Source organism: Carassius carassius, chromosome 9, assembly GCF_963082965.1.
Source record: "Carassius carassius chromosome 9, fCarCar2.1, whole genome shotgun sequence".
Taxonomy (NCBI): Eukaryota; Metazoa; Chordata; class Actinopteri; order Cypriniformes; family Cyprinidae; genus Carassius; species Carassius carassius.
The window spans coordinates 20,728,972-20,751,228 of NC_081763.1; the positions used below are offsets into that span (position 1 = coordinate 20,728,972).

The 22,257-nt window shown below is 38.9% G+C and overlaps 2 protein-coding genes across 5 annotated transcripts in view; both read left to right on the forward strand.

Annotated features, from left to right (window-relative positions):
* The window catches only part of LOC132149259 (carbonic anhydrase-related protein 10-like), a 33,173-nt gene extending 23,795 nt beyond the window's left edge, over positions 1-9,378 (forward strand). The window contains exons 6-9 of the mRNA XM_059558348.1: positions 1,078-1,150; positions 1,666-1,820; positions 8,490-8,661; positions 8,878-9,378. Of these exons, the coding sequence (XP_059414331.1) occupies positions 1,078-1,150; positions 1,666-1,820; positions 8,490-8,661; positions 8,878-8,900 (423 nt within the window). The 3' untranslated portion in view covers positions 8,901-9,378. The remainder of the gene's footprint in view (positions 1-1,077; positions 1,151-1,665; positions 1,821-8,489; positions 8,662-8,877) is intronic.
* A 997-nt stretch (positions 9,379-10,375) lies between these two features.
* On the forward strand, positions 10,376-21,503 carry smarce1 (SWI/SNF related, matrix associated, actin dependent regulator of chromatin, subfamily e, member 1). 4 transcript variants are annotated; one of them, XM_059558349.1, is made up of 11 exons: positions 10,376-10,467; positions 11,323-11,375; positions 11,701-11,744; positions 13,348-13,452; positions 14,213-14,305; positions 14,770-14,901; positions 14,983-15,154; positions 19,883-20,055; positions 20,135-20,236; positions 20,323-20,560; positions 20,648-21,503. In XM_059558349.1, the coding sequence occupies exons 2-11, from the start codon at positions 11,369-11,371 to the stop codon at positions 20,860-20,862; spliced, it is 1,281 nt and encodes a 426-aa protein (XP_059414332.1). In that variant the 5' UTR covers positions 10,376-10,467; positions 11,323-11,368; the 3' UTR covers positions 20,863-21,503. The 4 variants fall into 4 exon arrangements, with proteins under 4 accessions (XP_059414332.1, XP_059414333.1, XP_059414334.1 ...); XM_059558350.1 differs by having other exon boundaries at positions 13,348-13,446; XM_059558351.1 differs by having other exon boundaries at positions 10,377-10,467; positions 14,213-14,293.
* Positions 21,504-22,257: the final 754 nt, after the last annotated feature.

The following is a 22,257-nucleotide window of genomic DNA, read 5'->3' on the forward strand; positions in this document are numbered from 1 at the left end:
AATTACCCAAGATGTACTTGATACTTGTAGTTTTTGTTAACTTACCATTCCTCTGTTAACTTGTAAAAAATATGAAATATTTAAATTGTAACTTAAAGGAGTAAATTGTTCAATATTATATTTTCTATGAGACATTTACAGGTAATGAAGAGCTAAACGTGCTTGATATCTTGGAATATTTGGCTTCACACACGATTACAAACAAAAGTGTAAAAAAACTGCCAAATGGTCAATCCATATAAATTTTTCAGGCCCCATTGCATTCTGGGAAGAGAACTAATGGAACTAAATGGAACTAATCCATTTTTTCAGAGCATGCCTATTTTGAACTAAAAATAAAATGCAATGCTCAGAGCTGCTCTGGAATTACTTGTGTTCCTGAGAGTTCTTAAAATACATGTTACATGTTAAATATTTGAAATATATTATAAATAATAAAATAATCATTTTAAAATTCAGATGTATATAAATTATTATATTTTAATGATGGTAGATTTTAAATTTCAAGATGTCTTAAATGAAAACTGCAGACTGCATTGTAGAATTTTGAATATGTAGAATTTGTCTTGATTTTTTTCTTTAACCACTAAAGTGAGAAAATGAAGATTCTTTGACATTTAACCTCATCATGAAGCACAACATCATCAGACTCCCGAATCGCTGCGTGACTCTGTGAATCGTGTGTAAATTAGGGCAGAAGTGCCACAGTCCAGATGAAGGGGTTGCCATATTGCAGACCCCCCCATATTGCAGTTCACTTTCATCCCAGATCGAGGTGATGGTGATGGCAGGGAATCTCCTCCATTCTGCTGCTAATGAAGGCACATGGATGAAAGCCATTCATCTTCAGTACATGGAAAAAAACTCATCCAGATGCCCCTAGAATAAATTCTACTAGATTATTATTGATTATAGTTGTGATATGGTGAAGCGGTAATGAAATATCTCAGCAGTAAGATAACGGTCATGTCATTTGTGATTAATGCATTGAACAAAACCATGTTTCATCAGAAAAAAAGCTGCAGATGTCGGGGCTTTAAGTAATGTTTTTTTTTTAAAAATTTTTAATGATTTCAGATTTCAGAGCCTACAAATGTATTTCTAAACCGTATGCTGAGCAGAGAGACCATTACAAGGATTACATATAAACGTAAGTGTTCCGCAAAATACCTGTCTTTATTCATGTCAGTGGCTTTGTGAGCTCCTTTTCACACTCGTTAACTTTTAAAAGTTGCTTTGGTTAACATTATATCGAATGAGTATTGTTTTTATTAACATTGAATTTAAATTATGTTAATATTGTTAACATTAAATTACATTTGATTGAAAACAACTTGCATCTGTATTAATAAATCAAGTGGTTGCCACAGTCTGGGTGTGAAATATTGCTTCAGGAAAGGCCTTCATAAGTCTTAATGAAAAAAAGAAAAGGAAAAACAAACTTAGCTTTGCATTACCACCTGGTGGTCTTGGATAAGAAGTGATATTTTATTTCTCTCAGCATTGCCATCAGAACAAAAAAATCATAGTTGTGGTAATAATAATATTCTGTGTTGAACTGTATGAATGTTAACAGTTTGGAGAGGATAAAATATTCAACAGATTTCATCAAAGTGTGTGTGATTCATCTCAGCCCATCGGCTGTTTCATACTATGTCTTTTCAGATGATGCATACTTACTGATGGGGCTCAATATTGAGGAGCTGTATCCCGAAACCTCCCGTTTTATCACATATGAAGGGTCGATAACTATTCCACCGTGCCTTGAGACAGCAACCTGGATATTAATGAATAAGCCAATTTACATCTCACAGATAGAGGTAAACTTATGAAGATAAAATTATGCCATAATGAATTGCAAGCGCAAGGTAAAATTTGTGAAAGTGTAAATAAGATTGCAAGCGTAAATCAAATTTGCATGCGCAAGATAAGATTTGTAAAGGTGTAAGTCGACTTTCAAGTGTAAGAAAAAAATATTTGCAGCATTTTAGTGTTATTCGTAAGTGTAATTCATGTATTGTGAAACTGCAGCTTCATGCTAACGCAAAATAATAAGGATCTGCATTCTTCTGACTTCCATTTTTCCGCGTGTACACTTTTGGCACTGTTTCAGCGCACAGGTGCGGCCAAAAGTACTGCAGGTCTGTGAACATCAATTTGCAAGCGAAAGCAACAGAGTCAAGAACTGCAAAACAGATTAATTGCGTAAAATCAAACTTTGTTTAAAAAATAAACTGCTGCAAACGTCTAAATTACTTGTTGGGTGCGTAGGATAAACGCTCCCGAAATAACCTGGTTTGCACAGTTCGTCTTTCTGCGCTTACAGTTTTGGCACGATTCTATCACTGACTTAGCTTTGCAAGCGTGAAAGAGGAGGGCGGGTCCACCTTCTTCATGTAGCCAATCAAATGAGCTTCTTGCTGACTCTCGATTTACTCTTATCTGATTGGTTCAATTATCGCGCCAGTCACCAGAAGAGAAACAAACTCCTTCGTGAGTGACTTTCTGACTTGGCTCAGCATCTTCCTCGCCGCCGTTATGGTACTTTTAACGCACACACAAATATATAATAATAAACAATTGTTGTAGGCCTATATTAAAATAATTTATAAGTTGTGTAGGCTACTATTAAGCCGACTCCCGCCTCCCGTGTGTTAATACTGCATACTATGACATTCTCGGTGTTAAGAAAAACAGATTCGGCTGGTTTGGCATTTTCATTGAAAGGATTAGACCTTTGAGCTGATGCTTAACATATACATCCTTTCAATGAAAATGCCAAACCAGCCGAATCTGTTTTTCTTAACACCGAGAATGTCATAGTATGCAGTATTAACACACGGGAGGCGGGAGTCGGCTTAATAGTATCCTACACAACTTATAAATTATTTAAATATAGGCCTACAACAATTGTTTATTATTATATATTTGTGTGTGCGTTAAAAGTACCATAACGGCGGCGAGGAAGATGCTGAGCCAAGTCAGAAAGTCACTCACGAAGGAGTTTGTTTCTCTTCTGGTGACTGGCGCGATAATTGAACCAATCAGATAAGAGTAAATCGAGAGTCAGCAAGAAGCTCATTTGATTGGCTACATGAAGAAGGTGGACCCGCCCTCCTCTTTCACGCTTGCAAAGCTAAGTCAGTGATAGAATCGTGCCAAAACTGTAAGCGCAGAAAGACGAACTGTGCAAACCAGGTTATTTCGGGAGCGTTTATCCTACGCACCCAACAAGTAATTTAGACGTTTGCAGCAGTTTATTTTTTAAACAAAGTTTGATTTTACGCAATTAATCTGTTTTGCAGTTCTTGACTCTGTTGCTTTCGCTTGCAAATTGATGTTCACAGACCTGCAGTACTTTTGGCCGCATCTGTGCGCTGAAACAGTGCCAAAAGTGTACACGCGGAAAAATGGAAGTCAGAAGAATGCAGATCCTTATTATTTTGCGTTAGCATGAAGCTGCAGTTTCACAATACATGAATTACACTTACGAATAACACTAAAATGCTGCAAATATTTTTTTCTTACACTTGAAAGTCGACTTACACCTTTACAAATCTTATCTTGCGCATGCAAATTTGATTTACGCTTGCAATCTTATTTACACTTTCACAAATTTTACCTTGCGCTTGCAATTCATTATGGCATAATTTTATCTTCATATAAACTGCTGAAAACTCCTTACACAGGGGCGGATCTACCGGGGTGGCAAATGCCACCCTAATAGAAAGCCTTGCCACCCCAGTTGGCAGCAACGAATTAAAAGTTATGGCCAATTTGAAAATTTACGAGCGCGAATCTCAAATGTCCGACTGCAGTGAATGCTGCAGCACGAGAGTACGCCAGAGCGGCAAAAGACTGATTTGTTTGGAAAACTAAAAAAAAAAGTGCGCGCGAAGCGAGGGAACCAGGAGTCGCGAGGAGACACAGGAGGAAAGAGGTAAAAATGGATCTATCAAGAAATGAAGCTATAATGAAAGGACAGTGCTAGCCTAGTTGTGTAGTCTAATACGTGATATGTTGCCCACTTTTAAAAGCGTGAGGATACGTAACAACTTCGTTTTGTGTCAGAACTTTCACATTCATTCATAAATTCACCCCGTCTGTGTTTGCGAAGCGACACGGATTGAATCGCGGAATTCAGTCACAAATGGAACTTGCTGTATTAAAGCAGAACGTCACGGAATTCGGCCATTTTGAAGGAATAAATAAAAAGTAGGCTGTACATTTAATCAAATCTCGATGTGAACTAGTGTCTTAAAGGTGTTGTTATACACGTCATGTTATACATGTTATATAGAATGAGCGCTCAATATGTGCTCTACTACACACACACAAACACACACACTGAAGCACGCGCAGTGTTTTCAGCTCTTAACTATATTAAAGGGTTAGTTCACCCAGATAGCAAATTTATGTAATTAATAACTTACCCTCATGTTGTTCCAAACCTGTAAGACCTCCGTTTATCTTTGGAACATAGTTTAAGATATTTTAGATTTAGTCCGAGAGCTCTCAGTCCCTCCATTGAAGCTGTGTGAACGTGATACTGTCCATGTCCAGAAAGGTAAGAAAAACATCATCAAAGTAGTCCATGTGACATCAGAGGGTCAGTTAGAATTTTTTGAAGCATTGAAAATACATTTTGGTCCAAAAATAGCAAAAACGACGACTTTATTCAGCATTGTCTTCTCTTCCGTGTCTGTTGTGAGAGAGAGTTCAAATCAAAGCAGTCTGGATATCCGGTTCGCGAACGAATCATTCAGTTCACCAAATCGAACTGAATCGTTTTAAACGGTTCGCATCTCTAATACGCATTAATCCACAAATGACTTAAGATGTTAACTTTTTTAATGTAGCTGACACTCCCTCTGAGTTCAAACAAACCAATATCCCGGAGTAATTCATGTACTCAAACAGTACACTGACTGAACTGCTGTGAAGAGAGAACTGAAGATGAACACCGAGCCGAGCCGGATAATGACTCGTTCACGAGTCAAGAACCGTTTCTGTCAGACGCGTCCGATTCGTGAACCGAGGAGCTGATGATACTGCGCATGTGTGATTCATCGTGAAGCAGACCGACACACTGGCGTCTGAACTGAACTGATTCTTTTGGTGATTGATTCTTAACTGATTCTGTGCTAGTGTTATGAGCGCGGGTAAATTATACGTCAAGCACAAAAGAACTGGTGAACTGTTTTCTTCAACCGGTTTATTGAATCGAACTGTCCGAAAGAACTACTGGTGATCCGAAAACCGATGCAACCGGTTCTTCACTCGTGAACGAGTCAGTCTATTGTACGCTATCTGGCTCGGCTCGGTGTTTATCTTCAGTTCTCTCTTCACAGCAGTTCAGTCAGTGTACTGTTTGAGTGCATGCATTACTCCGGGATATTGGTTTGTTTGAACTCAGAGGGAGTGTCAGCCTCTCTCACAACAGACACGGAAGAGAAGACAATGCTGAATAAAGTCGTCGTTTTTGCTATTTTTGGACCAAAATGTATTTTCGATGCTTCAAAAAATTGTAACTGACCCTCTGATGTCACATGGACTACTTTGATGATGTTTTTCTTACCTTTCTGGACATGGACAGTATACCGTACACACAGCTTCAATGCAGGGACTGAGAGCTCTCGGACTAAATCTAAAATATCTTAAACTGTGTTTCAAAGATAAACGGAGGTTTTACGGGTTTGAAACAACATCAGGGCTATTAATAGTTATTAATTAATTTTTTAAGTTATTAATTACATAAATTTGCTATCTGGGTGAACTAACCCTTTAACACATGATGTAGGCTACACGTGCACAGCGCGCTATGAGAGGATTTCACCATTTCATTTGATAAAACTCTCGTCATTCATTCGTATCGTATACACAGATAGAAACTGCAATGTCTTTACGACAACCTGTCAAAATAAAATTTTGGTATAACTTGAAGAAATTTAAACAGAAATATAGTACTATTGCACAATAGACTATGCTATACTTCAAATAGGCCTAGTAGGTAATAATAATAATAATAATAGTTAATAATAATAGTTTATTAAAAAACACATAAACTCTGTCTACAACCCACCTCTACAAATGTCTACAACCCACCAAAATAAAAGTTGGTCTAACTCCAAAAAAAAAAAAATTGTAAGAAATTGCACAGTAAAATATACTTTAAAAAAATCTACTAAAACATTATTTTAAAGGAATATCACACACGTTTTCCTAGATGTTTTAATTTAAACTTGCCAAAACAATAACACCATATTTTTCAAAAACAATTTCTAAAAGTACATTTGCATTTGTATAATGTTTATTTATTATTATTGTCAGCTAAACAGTTTGCTTCCCCTCTCAAACATCTGCCACTCATCACCTGTGTCTTAACCTTAATGTCTTTCCTGTGATAATGCCCCTTACTTCTATCATACCTCTATCTCCTATTAAGCGAGATCACATTGTATGGTCACTTATTTCTTATATGAACTGTTTCAAATTGCATGAGATTAAGTTTGTAAATGGCAGCCTGTACACTTTTGTAGTGTGTACATATTTATCATCAAACTGTGATAACTGTGACTAAATTCAATACAGGTGCTGGTCATATAATTAGAATATCATCAAAAAGTAGATTTATTTCACTAATTCCATTCAAAAAGTGAAACTTGTATATTATATTCATTCATTACACACAGACTAATATATTTCAAATGTTTATTTCCTTTAAATCCCAAATTCAGTATCCCAGAAAATTTGAATATTGTGAAAAGGTTCAATATTGAAGACACCTGGTGCCACACTCTAATCAGCTAATTAACTCAAAACACCTGCAAAGCCTTTAAATGGTCTCAGTCTAGTTCTGTAGACTACACAATCATGGGGAAGACTGCTGACCTTACAGTTGTCCAAAAGATGACCACTGACACCTTGCACAAGGAGGGCAAGACACAAAAGGTCATTGCAAAAGAGGCTGGCTGTTCACAGAGCTCTGTGTCCAAGCACATTAATAGAGAGGCGAAGGGAAGGAAAAGATGTGGTCGAAAAAAGTGTATAAGCTAAGCCATAGGGATAAGCGCAGCCTGGAAAAGATTGTGAAACAAAACCCATTCAAAAATGTGGGGAAGATTCACAAAGAGTGGACTGCAGCTGGAGTCAGTGCTTCAAGAACCACTACGCACAGACGTATGCAAGACATGGGTTTCAGCTGTCGCATTCCTTGTGTCAAGCCACTCTTGAACAACAGACAGCGTCAGAAGCGTCTCGCTTCAAAAAGGACTGGACTGCTGCTGAATGGTCCAAAGTTTGGTCCAAAGTTATGTTCTCTGATGAAAGTAAATTTTGCATTTCCTTTGGAATTCAGGGTCCAAGAGCCTGTAGGAAGAGAGGAGATGCACACAATCCACGTTGCTTGAGGTCCAGTGTAGTTTCCACAGTCAGTGATGGTTTGGGGTGCCATGTCATTTGCTGGTGTTGGTCCACTGTGTTTTTCTGAGGTCCAAGGTCAACACAGCCGTATACCAGGAAGTTTTAGAGCACTTCCTGCTGCTGATCAACTTTATGGAGATGCAGATTTCATTTTCCAACAGGACTTGGCACCTGCACACAGTGCCAAAGCTATCAGTACCTGGTTTAAGGACCATGGTATCCCTGTTCTTAATTGGCCAGCAAACTCTCCTGACCTTAACCCCATAGAAAATCTGTGGGGTATTGTGAAGAGGAAGATGTGATATGCCAGACCCAAGTATGCAGAAGAGCTGAAGGCCACTATCAGAGCAACCTGGGCTCTCATAACACCTGAGCAATGTCACAGACTGATCGACTCCATACCACGCCGCATTGCTGCAGTAATTCAGGCAAAAGGGGCCCCAACTAAGTATTGAGTGCTGTACATGATCATACTTTTCATTTTCATACTTTTTTAGTTGGCCAAGATTTCTAAAAATCCTTTCTTTGTTTTGGTCTTAAGTTATATTCTAATTTTCTGACATACTGAATTTGGGATTTTCCTTAGTTGTCAGTTATAGTCATCAAAATTAAAAGAAATAAACATTTGAAATATATTTGAGTCTGTGTGTAAGGAATGAATATAATATACAAGTTTCACTTTTTGAATGGAATTAGTGAAATAAGTCAACTTTTTGATGATATTCTAATTATATGACCTGCACCTGTATATACGTCTGCCATTTGTTGCCAGTGCCACCCCTCAAAAATTCCTGCCCCCTTCTTGCCACCCCATCAATATTTTTCTAGATCCGCCCCTGTCCTTACAATATTACAAAAGCATTTTCTCCAATTTAATGCATTGTTTCTCAATAAAAGGTGAAAAAATATTGTTACTTAAAAAAAATCTTACTAGTATTATATTATATTATATTATATTATATTATATTATATTATATTATATTATATTATATTATATTATATTATATTATATTATATTATATTATATTATATTATATTATATTATATTATATTATATTATATTTCAGATGCAGTCCCTTCGTCTCCTCAGCCAAAACCAGCCATCTCAGATCTTCCTCAGTATGGGTGACAACATGCGGCCCACGCAGCCACTCCACCAGCGCTGCATCCGCACCAACATCAACTTCAGTCAGAGACGGGACTGTCCTAACAACCGTGTGCTGAGGCTGCAATACAGAGGTCTGTGTCACACTTCCCATCAATGACATACGCAAGCTTTGTGTCACGAGCGCACTGCTGCATGCATGCTGTGTGCAATAATGCTAAGTGCTCTAATTAGACACTTGCGATTATTGCTCTTGAAACAGATGGAATTTATACATTTGTCTTTATGAATAAGTGTTGTGCTTCACAAAGAAAGTTATCTGACAGCACATTCTCAACTTCTGTTTTCAGTGAATGAATGGCTTCTGAAATAACAGCTTGACGTGGATTAGTTACTACAGCAGTCTGGTAATTGCTGAAGAATATGGCCTACAGACAGAAAAATGGGATACATACACCGAGATGAAGACAAAGGACTTAACTCTTCAGTGTATATATGTGTGTATAAATAATTACTTTTATACTTGTTTATTTGTTTATAACACTATATATCAAATATGCTTTGAGTCAGACAGGACTGGTTCTCATTGACACTGGCTCTTCAGCTCACTCTTGAGGTACTGTGTGCTCTTGTTTGCATCTTAACAGCAGGTGCAATCTAGCCTTGTTGCAGCGAATGGAAAACTACCTTTGCTCAATGCACGGGTATTTTAACTTTACTTTGACATGTGGCAAACAAAAGGATTTCAAGCCTATATCTTGGACTATCTGGAGCATGTTGCCTTCTCTACATAAGTGTTTACAGTGCTAAATGAATTGAGTGATATCTGGCCAATAAATATTTGAAGTGGTCATGGTGAATGTTTCTCTTTACTTTTTAATGATGTTTTTGAATCTTGAATCACAAAGGTGCAAAGTTGATGCTAATGGATTGCCAGTTAAATTAATGGATAATTCAGTCTGTTGAATATTGTTGAATAACATTATAAAATGTTGACATCGTGCTCAAGCTTTGAGTTGGATTATATGGCTTTACGATATGAATATTTATTAGGGTGGTGAATGTGTAATAGAGTGTGTTACAGGAAAGGGACAAATCTAGTCAGATTTAGCATCAAAAACTGCTATATTTTGTTGGATTTAATAAAATAATAACAGTTTAAATTTTTTTTTTTTCAAATGTCTCAATATTTATACTTGTATGGTTATTATATAATGTAATATTTTACATCTTAATGTAAATTTGACCATAAATGTATCATCTAAAACATGGGAGCATGAAAGATTTAACAATGATTATTTATGCTAAAAATGCAGTACTACTTTACATTTCTGAATGTTTTGTAACTATAAGGAGAAATATTAATGACATCTCTTAAAATCTGGCAAATATTTTTGCCACTAAATCTGACCCAAAAAATAAAAAGGGGGGGGGGGGGGGGGGTCTGGTAAAAGAAAAATTTATAAATACAATAAAAGTTATACTGTGAAACAACAATTTACAAGAACTGTTTATTGGTTTTAATGTATCTTCTTTTAAAATGTATATGTAATAAATCATTATTTTAAGATGTGATTCATTCAGGTGATGGCAAAGCTGAATAAAGCATCCATTACCTTGATCATTTTAACTCATCCTTGCTTGAATAAAGGTATGTACATCTAAACAGTATGTATATATATGACCATGGTTTTTTTTTTTTTTTTTTTTGCTAAATCTACCTAAATTACGCAGCTTCTGTTTCTAAATCAGAAAGAATGCACAAAAGGTGTCAGTTTTACATTGAGCCCCCATATTCTCTCTCTGCCTGTCGTCTGATCAGTGCAGTATTCGTTCATGGCCACTAGGGGCAGAAATGTGGTCGAAAATCAGGTCAGACGCGGCTCCAAATGTGTGTCACATCCTGGCGGAGCACCACTGAAGGAACAAAGGAGCTGGGGGTGAGTCCTCTCTAGCGTTGCCTTTTATTTCACACCATTGGTTTCCGCGAACATCTTTTTATCCATGTTATAATACATCAAACATTACCATTTTAAAATGCAGTTCTCTGACATGTATCGTGATTTTAATGTCTTAAAGGAATGGCCGACTTTAGCGGTAACGTTAGCCCGCTAACGTTAGCTAATGCTGTTTCGATAACAACGGGTTGTGTTTGTGAAATACGACACATTTAAAGCCTTTGAAAACGTTAAAAGCAATCCAAATAATTTAAAACACATGTACTGCCTGAAAATGCAAAGATGAATTGTATTCCACATGGGATTTCACACTTAAGTTATTGAGCTAACGTAGCGTTAGCCGGTTTCATTCATTCGTTGATATTTTGTTAGCATCTATATCGACTCTCGTTCGTTTCCTCGGGATGTTTATAGCTCGCCAAGTGCAACACCTTTACATTATACTTCCTGTTAATAACCATTAGTTGTTATGTTCCCCATGTGGCTGTCGTTTTTATACATTTATCTTTAAATAAACCTCTTGGCGAGCTTCAACCTAACTCGCCTCATTGTGTGCGCCGTTATCTGCATTTAGTACGTTACAGGCCTGAGATCTCATTTAGTTCTCCTTAGATCCACATCTTAGTTATTGTTATTATTATATAACAAACATGTGGCCAGTTCAAACAAACATGGTCTCGAATTTCACATTTAAAGCTAAACAGGTGGGTGTATTGTTGTTAAACGGCCAGAAAATCTCAGATTAAATCAGTTTGTTGTGATGGTACTGGAAGGTTTTTTTTTTTGCACATATTGAAAGCATGCCTATTCGTCTAATAAGTTTTTGCCCTATTTCAGAACCAAATGGTGGGGATAGCCTGATATCCTCAATCCTACAAACAAGATGTCAAGTAAGAGCACATTTCAACTGATTGATTAGACCACTTAGTTGGTTTAGACCCCCTTGAAGCCCACCCATCTTCAGAAATGAGTTTATTAAAGATGCTTTACCATTCATTCATTTATCTGATATTACCACACTCTCTAATTAATCTGTAAATGTGTAAATATGGGTGTGCTTGTCCTCATGTAATTGACTGACATTTTTGGTGTAACTTAATTTATATACATTGAACTGATGCAGATGTGACGAATAAGTAGGCTTTACCACTGGTTATTAATTTTTGATCGAGTTTCGAAAATTGATTAATTTTTTCCCTCTTGTCTCTCACACAGAGCGGCCACCCTATGCCCCAGCCCCCGCCCCAGCCCCCACAACAGTAAGTAAACTGAACATGCCAATCATCCATACAGTCCCTCCCCTCCATCACCCAAACCTTAGAGATGAGAGGAGAGGATTGTAGGAAGGACACAGTATCACGTGGGGTGGATTTAGCTATTTTAAGGCAAATTTTTCAGGCTCTCTTAATCCGTAAGGTGCAGAGGAGACCTCTAACTTTAGACTCTGAAAGCATTTAATGAATAAACATTAGGCCTGCATGAAATGGCATTGCTATATTTAGTTATTCTGAAATTTATATATATAAAAAAAACAGGGATCTTAGCTGGATTGAGTTGAATAGAGTTAATTATTCTAGAATGATTGGGGTGATTTTGTCAAGTGAATATGCATAGAACATAAATAATGTTTACAAAGTTGGAATATGATGATCTGGAGTTTTTTTTGTGAACCATCCTTTTGGAGCTGACTTATTTGGGAAAAAACTTCACATTTTACGTTTGAGTGTACACGGTCTTTTTTTCATAGGCCACATTCTCACTTTTTGATCTATTCAATTACTAATAATATATTTTTTTGTAATTAAAGCAAATAATAATTAAGAATTAAGCAAAATACATTTATTTTAACAAAACTGTTGAAGTTAAAAATAAAAATCTAATATTTAATGAAAATTTAATATTACAGTTAAGAAATTAGAATGCAACTATATGCGCCTTGTTTTCTTTTCATTTTTAAAAGTTAACCATCAAGCTTTTATTTTGAAGTAAAATTAAGAGCGAAGCCTGGTACAGTATTTATTTATCCGCATGCAGCTCGTGATATAGTGTTGCAGCATCTCAGAGGGGCTTGGTTCATTTTCTGTGATGGTATCATGAGCTGCATGAGTGTAACACTCAGACACACTCTTCACTCAGACACCCACAGCACGTGTTCATTTAATTAAATGGCAGCCTTCCCGATCTGTTAATTGCACTGAGATATCACAGAATTAATTTAACTCAGATATATTTTACGGTCATATAGCAATATTGATTTTATTGGGATATATTCTGCATCTTTGACTTTATAGACTCATATGATGCATCTTCCTGGTTATTCATTAAACACTGTTTGGAGCATTAAGTGTGTGAGCCTCCTTTTGTGCTTAGGCTTTCACATATAATTTAATCATTGCTCATTACAATACATACTGAGAGCCGTTAGCAGTAATTTAGCATTGATGCTTCGCTCCACATGCATCCTTGGAAATCTCAAGTCCCTTATGCTTGAAATTTGATCCAAATCCCCTTTAATTACTTTTAGTGTCCCAGAACTGTTATTTTTGTCAGTTTAGAGACTGATTATTCAGGTCATACATCACCGAGAGATTTGGCTCAAATACTCCCCATCTCTAGAGTTAACAAATCCTTCTAGCACCTCATTACGTCCCACTACAACCACCCATAGTGCCTGTGGCTTTGCTACAAATGGATGTAGAATAATGCAAGGGTTGTGCTGTTATCAAAGATGGCTGCTTTTTGCATGTTTTATGCAAATCATGACTGAAAACAAAAGCAGGTTCTCCTTTTCATTTTTTTTGTCCCTTCCTCCCTTGTTTGTGTCATTTCTCATTCGTGTTTTGTCTCATTTGTCTCCATCAGCAAATGCCCACCACCCCTGGGTTTGTGGGGTACAACCCATACAGCCATCTGGCCTACAACAACTACAGGCTGGGAGGGAACCCCGGCGGGAACAACAGGGTAATGGTAGGACTGGTGCCAACTAGGGCCCTAGCGACAGCAGAGGGACTAAAAGCCCAGACTAGAGGACGCTAAAGCTAACGTACATGGCCTGAATATGTAATCGAGTGAAATGCTTTGCTATTACACTGTACAGACTCATTTCATAGAGTTGAAGGTATCTGTTGGGTAGTAGAGTCGAGTCTTGGGTAGTTGTGTAGCTCTCAACTAGTAGCTTCATTAATCTTCATGCTTCTGTGAAGCACTCACTCTCTGTCATGTCTGGATGGGAGTGTCTGACGCAGTATGAATTGTAGATTCAGAGTGATTGCTTCTCAGAACTGTTCCCCCTTTCCCCTGTTGGCCATCCTTTCACCTCATCATGCACAAGAGCTGACGGCCGCCTGCTCGCATGGCTTTAGATGCCGGTGCCAAACGCAGTAACTTGGCATGGCTTCTTGGCAAGCTTGAGGCATTTTAGCTGTTGACTGGTTTCATTCAAACCTCTGCAGAAGCATTTCAGGCGTAAAAGACAGTGGTTTTGTGTCCAAAAGAGCTTAATGCATGGCCTTGTTGGCATAATGTTAATGTATTTGGTTTGCCATTTAGGTACGTCTCCCGCCCCCTTTGCGAAGCGCTTCACACTGTCATTGTTTCTTTCAGTCGTGCTTCCTGTCTCTTTCTCTTCATAGTACTCCATTATGACAGTTCACTGTTTTCTGTGATGACCATGTGTGCCCTTTGTGGTCTCTAACACCCTGCGTGGGCCTCTTTCCCTCTCCCACAGAACTCCTCGGGGATCACCGTTCCTAAGCCGCCCAAACCGCCCGACAAGCCGCTGATGCCCTACATGCGGTATAGCCGGAAGGTAAGCAGGAAGGTAAGACACCCACGGTGTCTGCTTTTACTGCTTGTAAATTGAGGAAAGCGCTTCTGCGATCAGCTTGAAGGCTGAGGGGCAGTCAGTGGTCTGATTCCACCCCTTCAGATGGTAGACCCCACTTCATTGCTTTCTTCTGTTAAACAAGGCTGAGAAACTGACATTCGTTGCTTCTGATCCACTGAGCTAAGAAGTGTTTTAAAAGACGAACATAAAGAAGTTAGGTTTGTTAATGCTCTTTGAATCTGTAGTAGTTGACATGTTTTAATATTTTACATTTAAACATTTAGATTCTAAACCTGTTCAAGATACCTTTTCTCTCCTGTCCTGCATTCATGCTTTAGTTTTGGACAGAAATATATGCAAAAATTGGTGCTCTATCTTTTTGGGAAAATGCAACCCTCTCCGCCCAGGAACCCAGACTGCTCTGTGTCGGCTCTGAACTGACACTTGTATCTTCTTAGGTTTGGGACCAAGTTAAAGCCTCTAATCCTGACCTGAAGCTATGGGAGATTGGGAAGATCATCGGTGGCATGTGGAGGGACCTCACTGATGAGGAAAAACAGGACTATTTAAACGAATACGAAGCAGAGAAGGTTTGTCTTTTTCACTTTTTTTCTCTCTCGCTTGGAGTAAGATTCTTGAAGTCAAGCACTAAGCAATTTTCCTCACCACAGATTGAGTACAATGACTCTCTGAAGGCCTACCACAACTCTCCAGCCTACCTGGCGTACATCAACGCTAAGAATCGTGCGGAAGCTGCTCTAGAAGAAGAGAGCAGACAAAGACAGTCACGCTTAGACAAGGGCGAGCCCTATATGAGCATCCAACCTGCTGAGGACCCTGATGGTGAGATTAACATCAAGTCATTTAGATGGCAAGAACATGACAATTTACATTAATGAACAAGACAATTTATATGAATATTACTTTTAATAAGAAAGCCCCCAACATTGTCTAAAAACTTCACTAAATTTCTAAATGTTTCATATATTGTAGCTATTAGGGAAAAAGTAATTGCCAATTGGTTCATTTTGAAACTGTGGCATTTTTAAAGAATCCTTTTTAAGTATAAAGGTGCATCCACACAATTTAGTCCATTGTCTGTTGTAAATAGCGGGGCTCGCACAATCGCTAGTTCAACGTCCCAGGGCTATTGTGTCTTCCAGTCGGGCTACCAAAATATATCAGCGCCCTGACTGACGGCTTATCTTAAATACTAGGTTCCTGGGGCTCCTTAAATAGCGTTCACTTTAGTTGTATACAGTTTAAGGCAATAAAAAGTCTTACTTTAAAAATACTTTAAATGGTGTAAGAAAAGTCTTAATTATAATTTCAAGAGATCTTACGTTTAGTGATGGAAAGACAAGATTAGCAATATGGTTTAATGTGACGAATTAAGGCTATGATTTCTTTTGAATAAATATGAGGTGCACGTTCTAAAGTCAAAATGCAGTAACGGTGCTTTTACATAGATGAATGTCTAAAGGGAACCAACTGTCTTCAGAAAGGTTTTGATGGCGTTTTCATTTCATCTTGCCTGTAATGCCTTTACTTTAATTCCGTTTCAAAGGCTTTTATCAACAATTACATGACATTTATGCAAAGAGTCAGTATTGTATTTGCAGTGTTGGCCCTTCTTTTTCAGGACCTCTGCAATTCGACTGGGCATGCTCTCAATCAACTTCTGGGCCAAATCCTGACTGTTAGCAACCCATTATTTCATAATCACTTCTTGGAGTTTGTCAGAATTAGTGGGTTTTTGTTTGTCCACCCGCCTCTTGAGGATTGACCACAAGTTCTCAATGGGATTAAGATCTGGGGAGTTTCCAGGCCATGGACCCAAAATTTCAACATTCTGGTCCCCGAGCCACTTAGTTATCACTTTTGCCTTATGGCACGGTGCTCCATCGTGCTGGAAAATGCATTGTTCTTCACCAAACTGCTGTTGGATTGTTGGAAGAAGTTGCTGTTGGAGGGTGTTTTGGTACCATTCTTTATTCATGGCTGTGTTTTTGGGCAGAATTGTGAGTGAGCCCACTCCCTTGGATGAGAAGCAACCCCACACATGAATGGTGTCAGGATGCTTTACTGTTGGCATGACACAGGACTGATGGTAGCGCTCACCTTTTCTTCTCCGGACAAGCCTTTTTCCAGATGCCCCAAACAATCGGAAAGGGGCTTCATTGGAGAATATGACTTTGCCCCAGTCCTCAGCAGTCCATTCACTATACTTTCTGCAGAAGATCAATCTGTCCCTGATGTTTTTTTTGGAGAGAAGTGGCTTCTTTGCTGCCCTTCTTGACACCAGGCCATCTTCCAAAAGTCTTGGCCTCACTGTACGTGCAGATGCACTCACACCTGCCTGCTGCCATTCCTGAGCAAGCTCTGCACTGGTGGCACTCCGATCCCGCAGCTGAATCCTCTTTAGGAGACGATCCTGGCGCTTGCTGGACTTTCTTGGACGCCCTGAAGCCTTCTTTACAAGAATTGAACCTCTTTCCTTGAAGTTCTTGATGATCCTATAAATTGTTGATTTAGGTGCAATCTTAGTAGCCACAATATCCTTGCCTGTGAAGCCATTTGCATGCAATGCAATGATGGCTACACGCGTTTCTTTGCAGGTCACCATGGTTAACAATGGAAGAACAATGATTTTAAGCATCACCCTCCTTTTAACATGTCAAGTCTGCCCTTCTAACCCAATCAGCCTGACATAATGATCTCCAGCCTTGTGCTCGTCAACATTCTCACCTGAGTTAACAAGATGATTACTGAAATGATCTCAGCAGGTCCTTTAATGACAGCAATGAAATGCAGTGGAAAGGTTTTTTTGGGATTAAGTTAATTTTCATGGCAAAGAAGGACTATGCAATTCATCTGATCACTCTTCATAACATTCTGGAGCAGAGGTGCCCAACCCTGCTCCTGGCGATCGACTGTCCTGCAAAGTTTAGCTCCAACCCTAATCAAACACACCTGCCTTTAATTTTTAAGTGAGCCTGAAGACCTTAATTAGTTGCTTCAGGTGTGTTTGATTAGGATTGGAGCTAAACTTTGCAGGACAGTCGATCGCCAGGAGCAGGGATGGGCACCCCTGTTCTGGAGTATATGCAAATTGCTATTATAAAAACTTAAGCAGCAACTTTCCAATTTCCATTATTTATGTAATTCTCAAAACTTTTGGCCATGACTGTACACTGTAAATGAAGTTCCCTTCCTTGATATTTCTGTGTTAAAAATGTTTTTGATTTTCATTTCAACTAGAGCCGAAATAACGAATCGATTTAATCGATTAAAATCGATTATTAAAATAGTTGTCAACTAATTTAGTCATCGATTCGTTGCTAAATAACTTTTATTTGCCGTAAGCGGCTCATTTCGTGCATATTTCAAATCTGCGGTGACCAAAGTGTGGCAGTAATGAGCCACCGGAGGTTTAACTCAGCCTGTACAGCAGGAGAAGTAGCGAATAGCCAATAGCTGGCCTCGTTTTATGTCACGTGCTTCCCGAACAGCGTCTCTGCAGCATTCAGCGTGATGTGGGAGACGGAGTACTTTACTTTGAGCCTTCAAAAAAGAAGAGTAACCTGTAAACTCTGCACTACTGAACTGTTTAAGGGGACGTTCACATATCGCGTCTTTTGTGCGCTCAAGTTCGTTATTTCCAACACCGCATCGAGTTAAAAACATTTCAACTTTTCAGAATGCTGTCCAATCAGCTTCATCCTTTCCCGTAACAACGTTAAAAGCTCAGTCAAGATGAAAGGAACAGCTGATCATAGTTGTATATGGATTTCCATTTTGAAATAAATTTAGTAGCAGAGCTACTGCAAGCGATTTTTTTTGAGCTGCAAATCCATTTAGCCTTTGCTGAAATTTCCGCGTCTTCAAGGAGAGAGCACGTCATGGTTGCTTAGCAAAGGCAGACGCCTCAGGGGCGCTTCTGCCTGAGCGCTTTGGAAAGTAGGAGAAAGCGGTGCGCCTAGCGTTTTCCACGCGTTTTTAGGCGCGATATGTGAAAGACTTTTATTTGTGCAGATTCTCCAGTACAATGTTGTTGTTTGCAAATGTTTAGTCGTAAAAGCTGATAACATTGCTTTTTAACATGTTCTGTAATCAGTTTGTCGTTTACCAGTTCAAAATTCAGTCGTGCAGCCTAATTATGACTGAATGAGAGAGGTAAATGTTTAAAGATATTTGAAATGTACTTTTTTTTCTAAGTATTCACTGCTCTTTTTCACACAGCAGGTTTTTTGTGTGTCCGATTTTTTTTTTTTTTTTTCTGGACAACCTTCTGATGGATTTTACTTAAAATTGTGAGTTCCATTCAGGTTTCATGCCATTGGCACTTTTTTCGAAGGATTGTTTACAATTTCACAGCAAAAGCTATAAAGCTGTTTCCCAGTAAATAATAAAATACAATGCACTGCAATTTTATTCTGTTTTATCCTTATTCTTCGTGAAAATATGTTCTGAAAGATTCCTTAATAAGCTTTGTTCGGGATGTTAAACTACTTTAGGAGCTCTATGGACTGCCATGGTGAAAACATTTGATATCTCCTTGTGAAATTTGCTAGAGTATGGGTCAGTGTTTTGATTGCAGAAGAGTTCGACAAAAGGATTACTAACACATAATAAAACAACTCCAGGTATATTTTTGATGAGGATATGACAGTGCAAAATGGTTAAAATCTCTTAAAAATCTATGCTGAAGGATAAAGACCATTTATTAACAATTTACTTGGGGAAAAAATGGAAAAAACTGAAATATAGGTACATAAACCGATTAATCGTAAAAATAATCGACAGATTAATCGATTATCAAAATAATCGTTAGTTGCAGCCCTAATTTCAACTCCTATCCAATTTTCAAAATGAAAAATTCTTTTTTTAATCTGGGCTAGTTCAATTTATTTCAGCTACCAAAATCTGAAGAATTCCTGCCTGAAGGGCTGTACAGTATACTGTAGCAATTGCAGCTCACTTTCATACCAAGCAGCTTTCTTTTGGTCAGTGTGGCAGTTCTCTATAACCAACTTGTCTTCAACCAGTTTAAAGTCTAAATGAGGAGATCTTTCTCCCTCATGCTAATTTCTGATTGCGTACTTTTCCTACTAAAATGACTGGATTCTGCCTATGAACAATTGCTGAGCAGCGGTCAATGTATCTGCACTTTAAGGAGTATTAATGGCAGGTGTTTTTTATTGTTACCAATTAGTAAAAAGCCATATTCTGAAGCTGAGTATTTCTCAGAGATATTGTCAAATAACCGGGAAAAATTTTTCTCCAGCTTTTTTACATCCTGAATTACCTATGTATGCATTATGCATTATGACCATGTGGTAAGTAAACTACCTGGATTGTTCCAGTGAAATAATTGGCATCTAAATCCATGAGTTTATAATGGTTGAGCCATTCAGATTTTCTTTTACAAGCCTCCTGCTGAGAAGTAATTATCTGAATAATTATCTTTGGTGCTAAATTTTAAAAGGAAGTTTTGAAACTTGTGCTTTTGAGAAAAAGCACTGGTTGTGTTCTCTATTGCTTGCTTTTAATTATGAAATGTCTCTGTAGACTATGATGACGGGTTCTCCATGAAGCATATAGCGGCAGCTCGTTTCCAGAGGAACCACCGGCTCATCAGTGACATCCTGAGCGAGGTTGTGGTGCCTGACGTTCGCTCAGTGGTGACCACTGCTCGCATGCAGGTCCTCAAACGACAAGTCCAGTCCCTCATGGTGCACCAGGTATTTTGGACATGTTAAACACAAAAAGACAAACTCAAGATGCGCATAGATTAATCGTTGTGTCTTGATTTCCAAACAGAGGAAACTTGAAGCAGAGCTGCTTCAAATCGAGGACCGACACCAGGAGAAGAAGAGGAGGTTCCTGGAGAGCACAGACTCCTTCAATAACGAGCTCAAACGGGTGTGAAAGTTTGTTCTGTGAACTTATAGCCTTTGTGTTTAGCCTGAGCTCAGTCAGTGAGTGATGTATGGTTTTTGTTTGTTTAGCTGTGCGGTCTTAAAGTGGAGGTGGACATGGAGAAGCTGGCAGCCGAAATGGCTGCTGCAGAGGAGGCAGCGCGCCGGAGGGCGGAGGAGAGGGAGCGGGAGGCAGCAGAGCAGGTGGAAAGAGCCGCTCAAGAAGAGCAACAGCCTGCCGCCGGCGCCCAGGCCAATGCCAACCCTGAACAAACCTCTGCCAGCGAGGCCAAGGATGGAGAAGACAAGCCCACCCCTATGGAGACTGGTCAGACCTGCACCATTACTCTTACTTTGAATATTCAACAAAAATAGATAAGATGTTCGGCTGACCTCTGTGTTGTCTGTTCTGCAGAGTCTCTGGCTGAAACTTCTGAAGGATCTCAGGAGGCCGAGCAAGGCCCCCCGGCTGCAGTTGGAGACAAGCCGGCCCAACCTGAGCCTGCAGAGGGCGCTACAGACGAGGGCACCAGTGACAGCACTGCACCGTCTGAGAGCAGCTCTGGACCCCCAGCAGAACCCCAGGCCTCAGACACCCCTGAAGAGCGGCTGCCCACCCAGCCACAGTAATCCCACCCATGTTCTTCATGTTCATTTACACAGTCTCACTTTGCTCTTGTGTAAAGTCATTCCACCTGCAAGTCAGTATGTGAAAAGTGAAAACTGCTCCCAGTCAATGTTGTACACTGAAATGTTTTGGAAGGACAGCAGAATCTTAATTAGCACTTCACCCACACACACATCCATTCAGGTACACCTGTTTATTCGATCTAACCCTGATATTACAAGCCCACTCGAGTATTCCTAAAGCTTTATGGCCATTAAAAAGCTGTTTTATTGTAAAGTGGGCAAATGTTGAGGAAAATATAATGCTTGCATCCTGCAGTCACCAGTTGTTTGCGAAAAGCTGAAGTGCCAGTTTTTTGCTGTTGCTTACCATGTTTTATCTTACTGTGGCATGAATATGTCATGGTATATATTTGTTTTACCTTTTCACAGTTTAGTTGAGTAGTCTGTGGTGGGTTGTAGCCCCCCCCCCCCCCTTGGTACTTAAAGCCATGCTACCACTCATGATTTTCCATCGCAACAGATTGACCACACAGAGCAGATATCTTCATGGAATAATACATGGACTTTAAGCCTCTGGATTATTGTTTTTGTATTGTTGCAATGTATTCCCTCAATAAAGTGATTTCTATGTCTGTTTTAAACATCTGCTCTTTTTGTCTTTTGGCTAGTGGTTTATGGTTTGGCTTTGGATTTTTAACTTATGAAATCAAAGATTTTTTTTTCATTTTAATATTTACAGTCATGGACAGATGTTGTGGCAGTGAAATTGTTTTGCTAAATTTGCTGCTTAAGCTGTTGTTTATTCACATTGTTTCTAGATTTCTCTTATTGGCTAATCATATCAGAAGCACATGTGAAAGTGTGTATTTGTACTAGTCAGGTGAATCACTATGGTTGGGTTATCATGCTAAATAGATTATATATATACTATAAAAGGGGGGAAGAAGCGCTTTCAATCATTGTGTTTCTTGTTAGCGATGTTTGTTTACATCCAAAGAAACGTGCAGCCTTCATTACTTTGCATCAAAATGGCCTCCCATCCAAGGAATTTGCTACAAAGAATATTGCACCATGAAAGAACCATTTACCGAATCAAGAAGCTCAAGGAGAAAGGTTCGACTGCAGTGGAGAAGTCTTCAGGACATCCCAGAGTGTCCAGCAAGTGCCAGGACGTCTCCTCCTGAGGAGTCTGCTACAGAATCATGTCTCCGGCAGTGCAGAGCTTGCTCAGGAATGGCAGGAGGTTGAAGTTAAATCATATGCACACAGAGTGATGCCAAGACTTTTGGACAATGGCCTGCTGTCAAGAAAGGGCAGCAAAGAAGCCACTTCTCTCCAAGAAAAATGCCAAGGAAAGACTGAAATTATGCAGGAAGTACAAGGATTGGACAACAG

Excerpts from the sequence above, each read along its gene's own strand:
- smarce1 (XM_059558349.1), top strand. Across the intron at positions 14,306-14,769 it reads GCCGGAAGGTAAGCAGGAAG|GTTTGGGACCAAGTTAAAGC; the intron begins GTAAGACACCCA and ends GTATCTTCTTAG. Across the intron at positions 15,155-19,882 it reads ACCTGCTGAGGACCCTGATG|ACTATGATGACGGGTTCTCC; the intron begins GTGAGATTAACA and ends ATGTCTCTGTAG.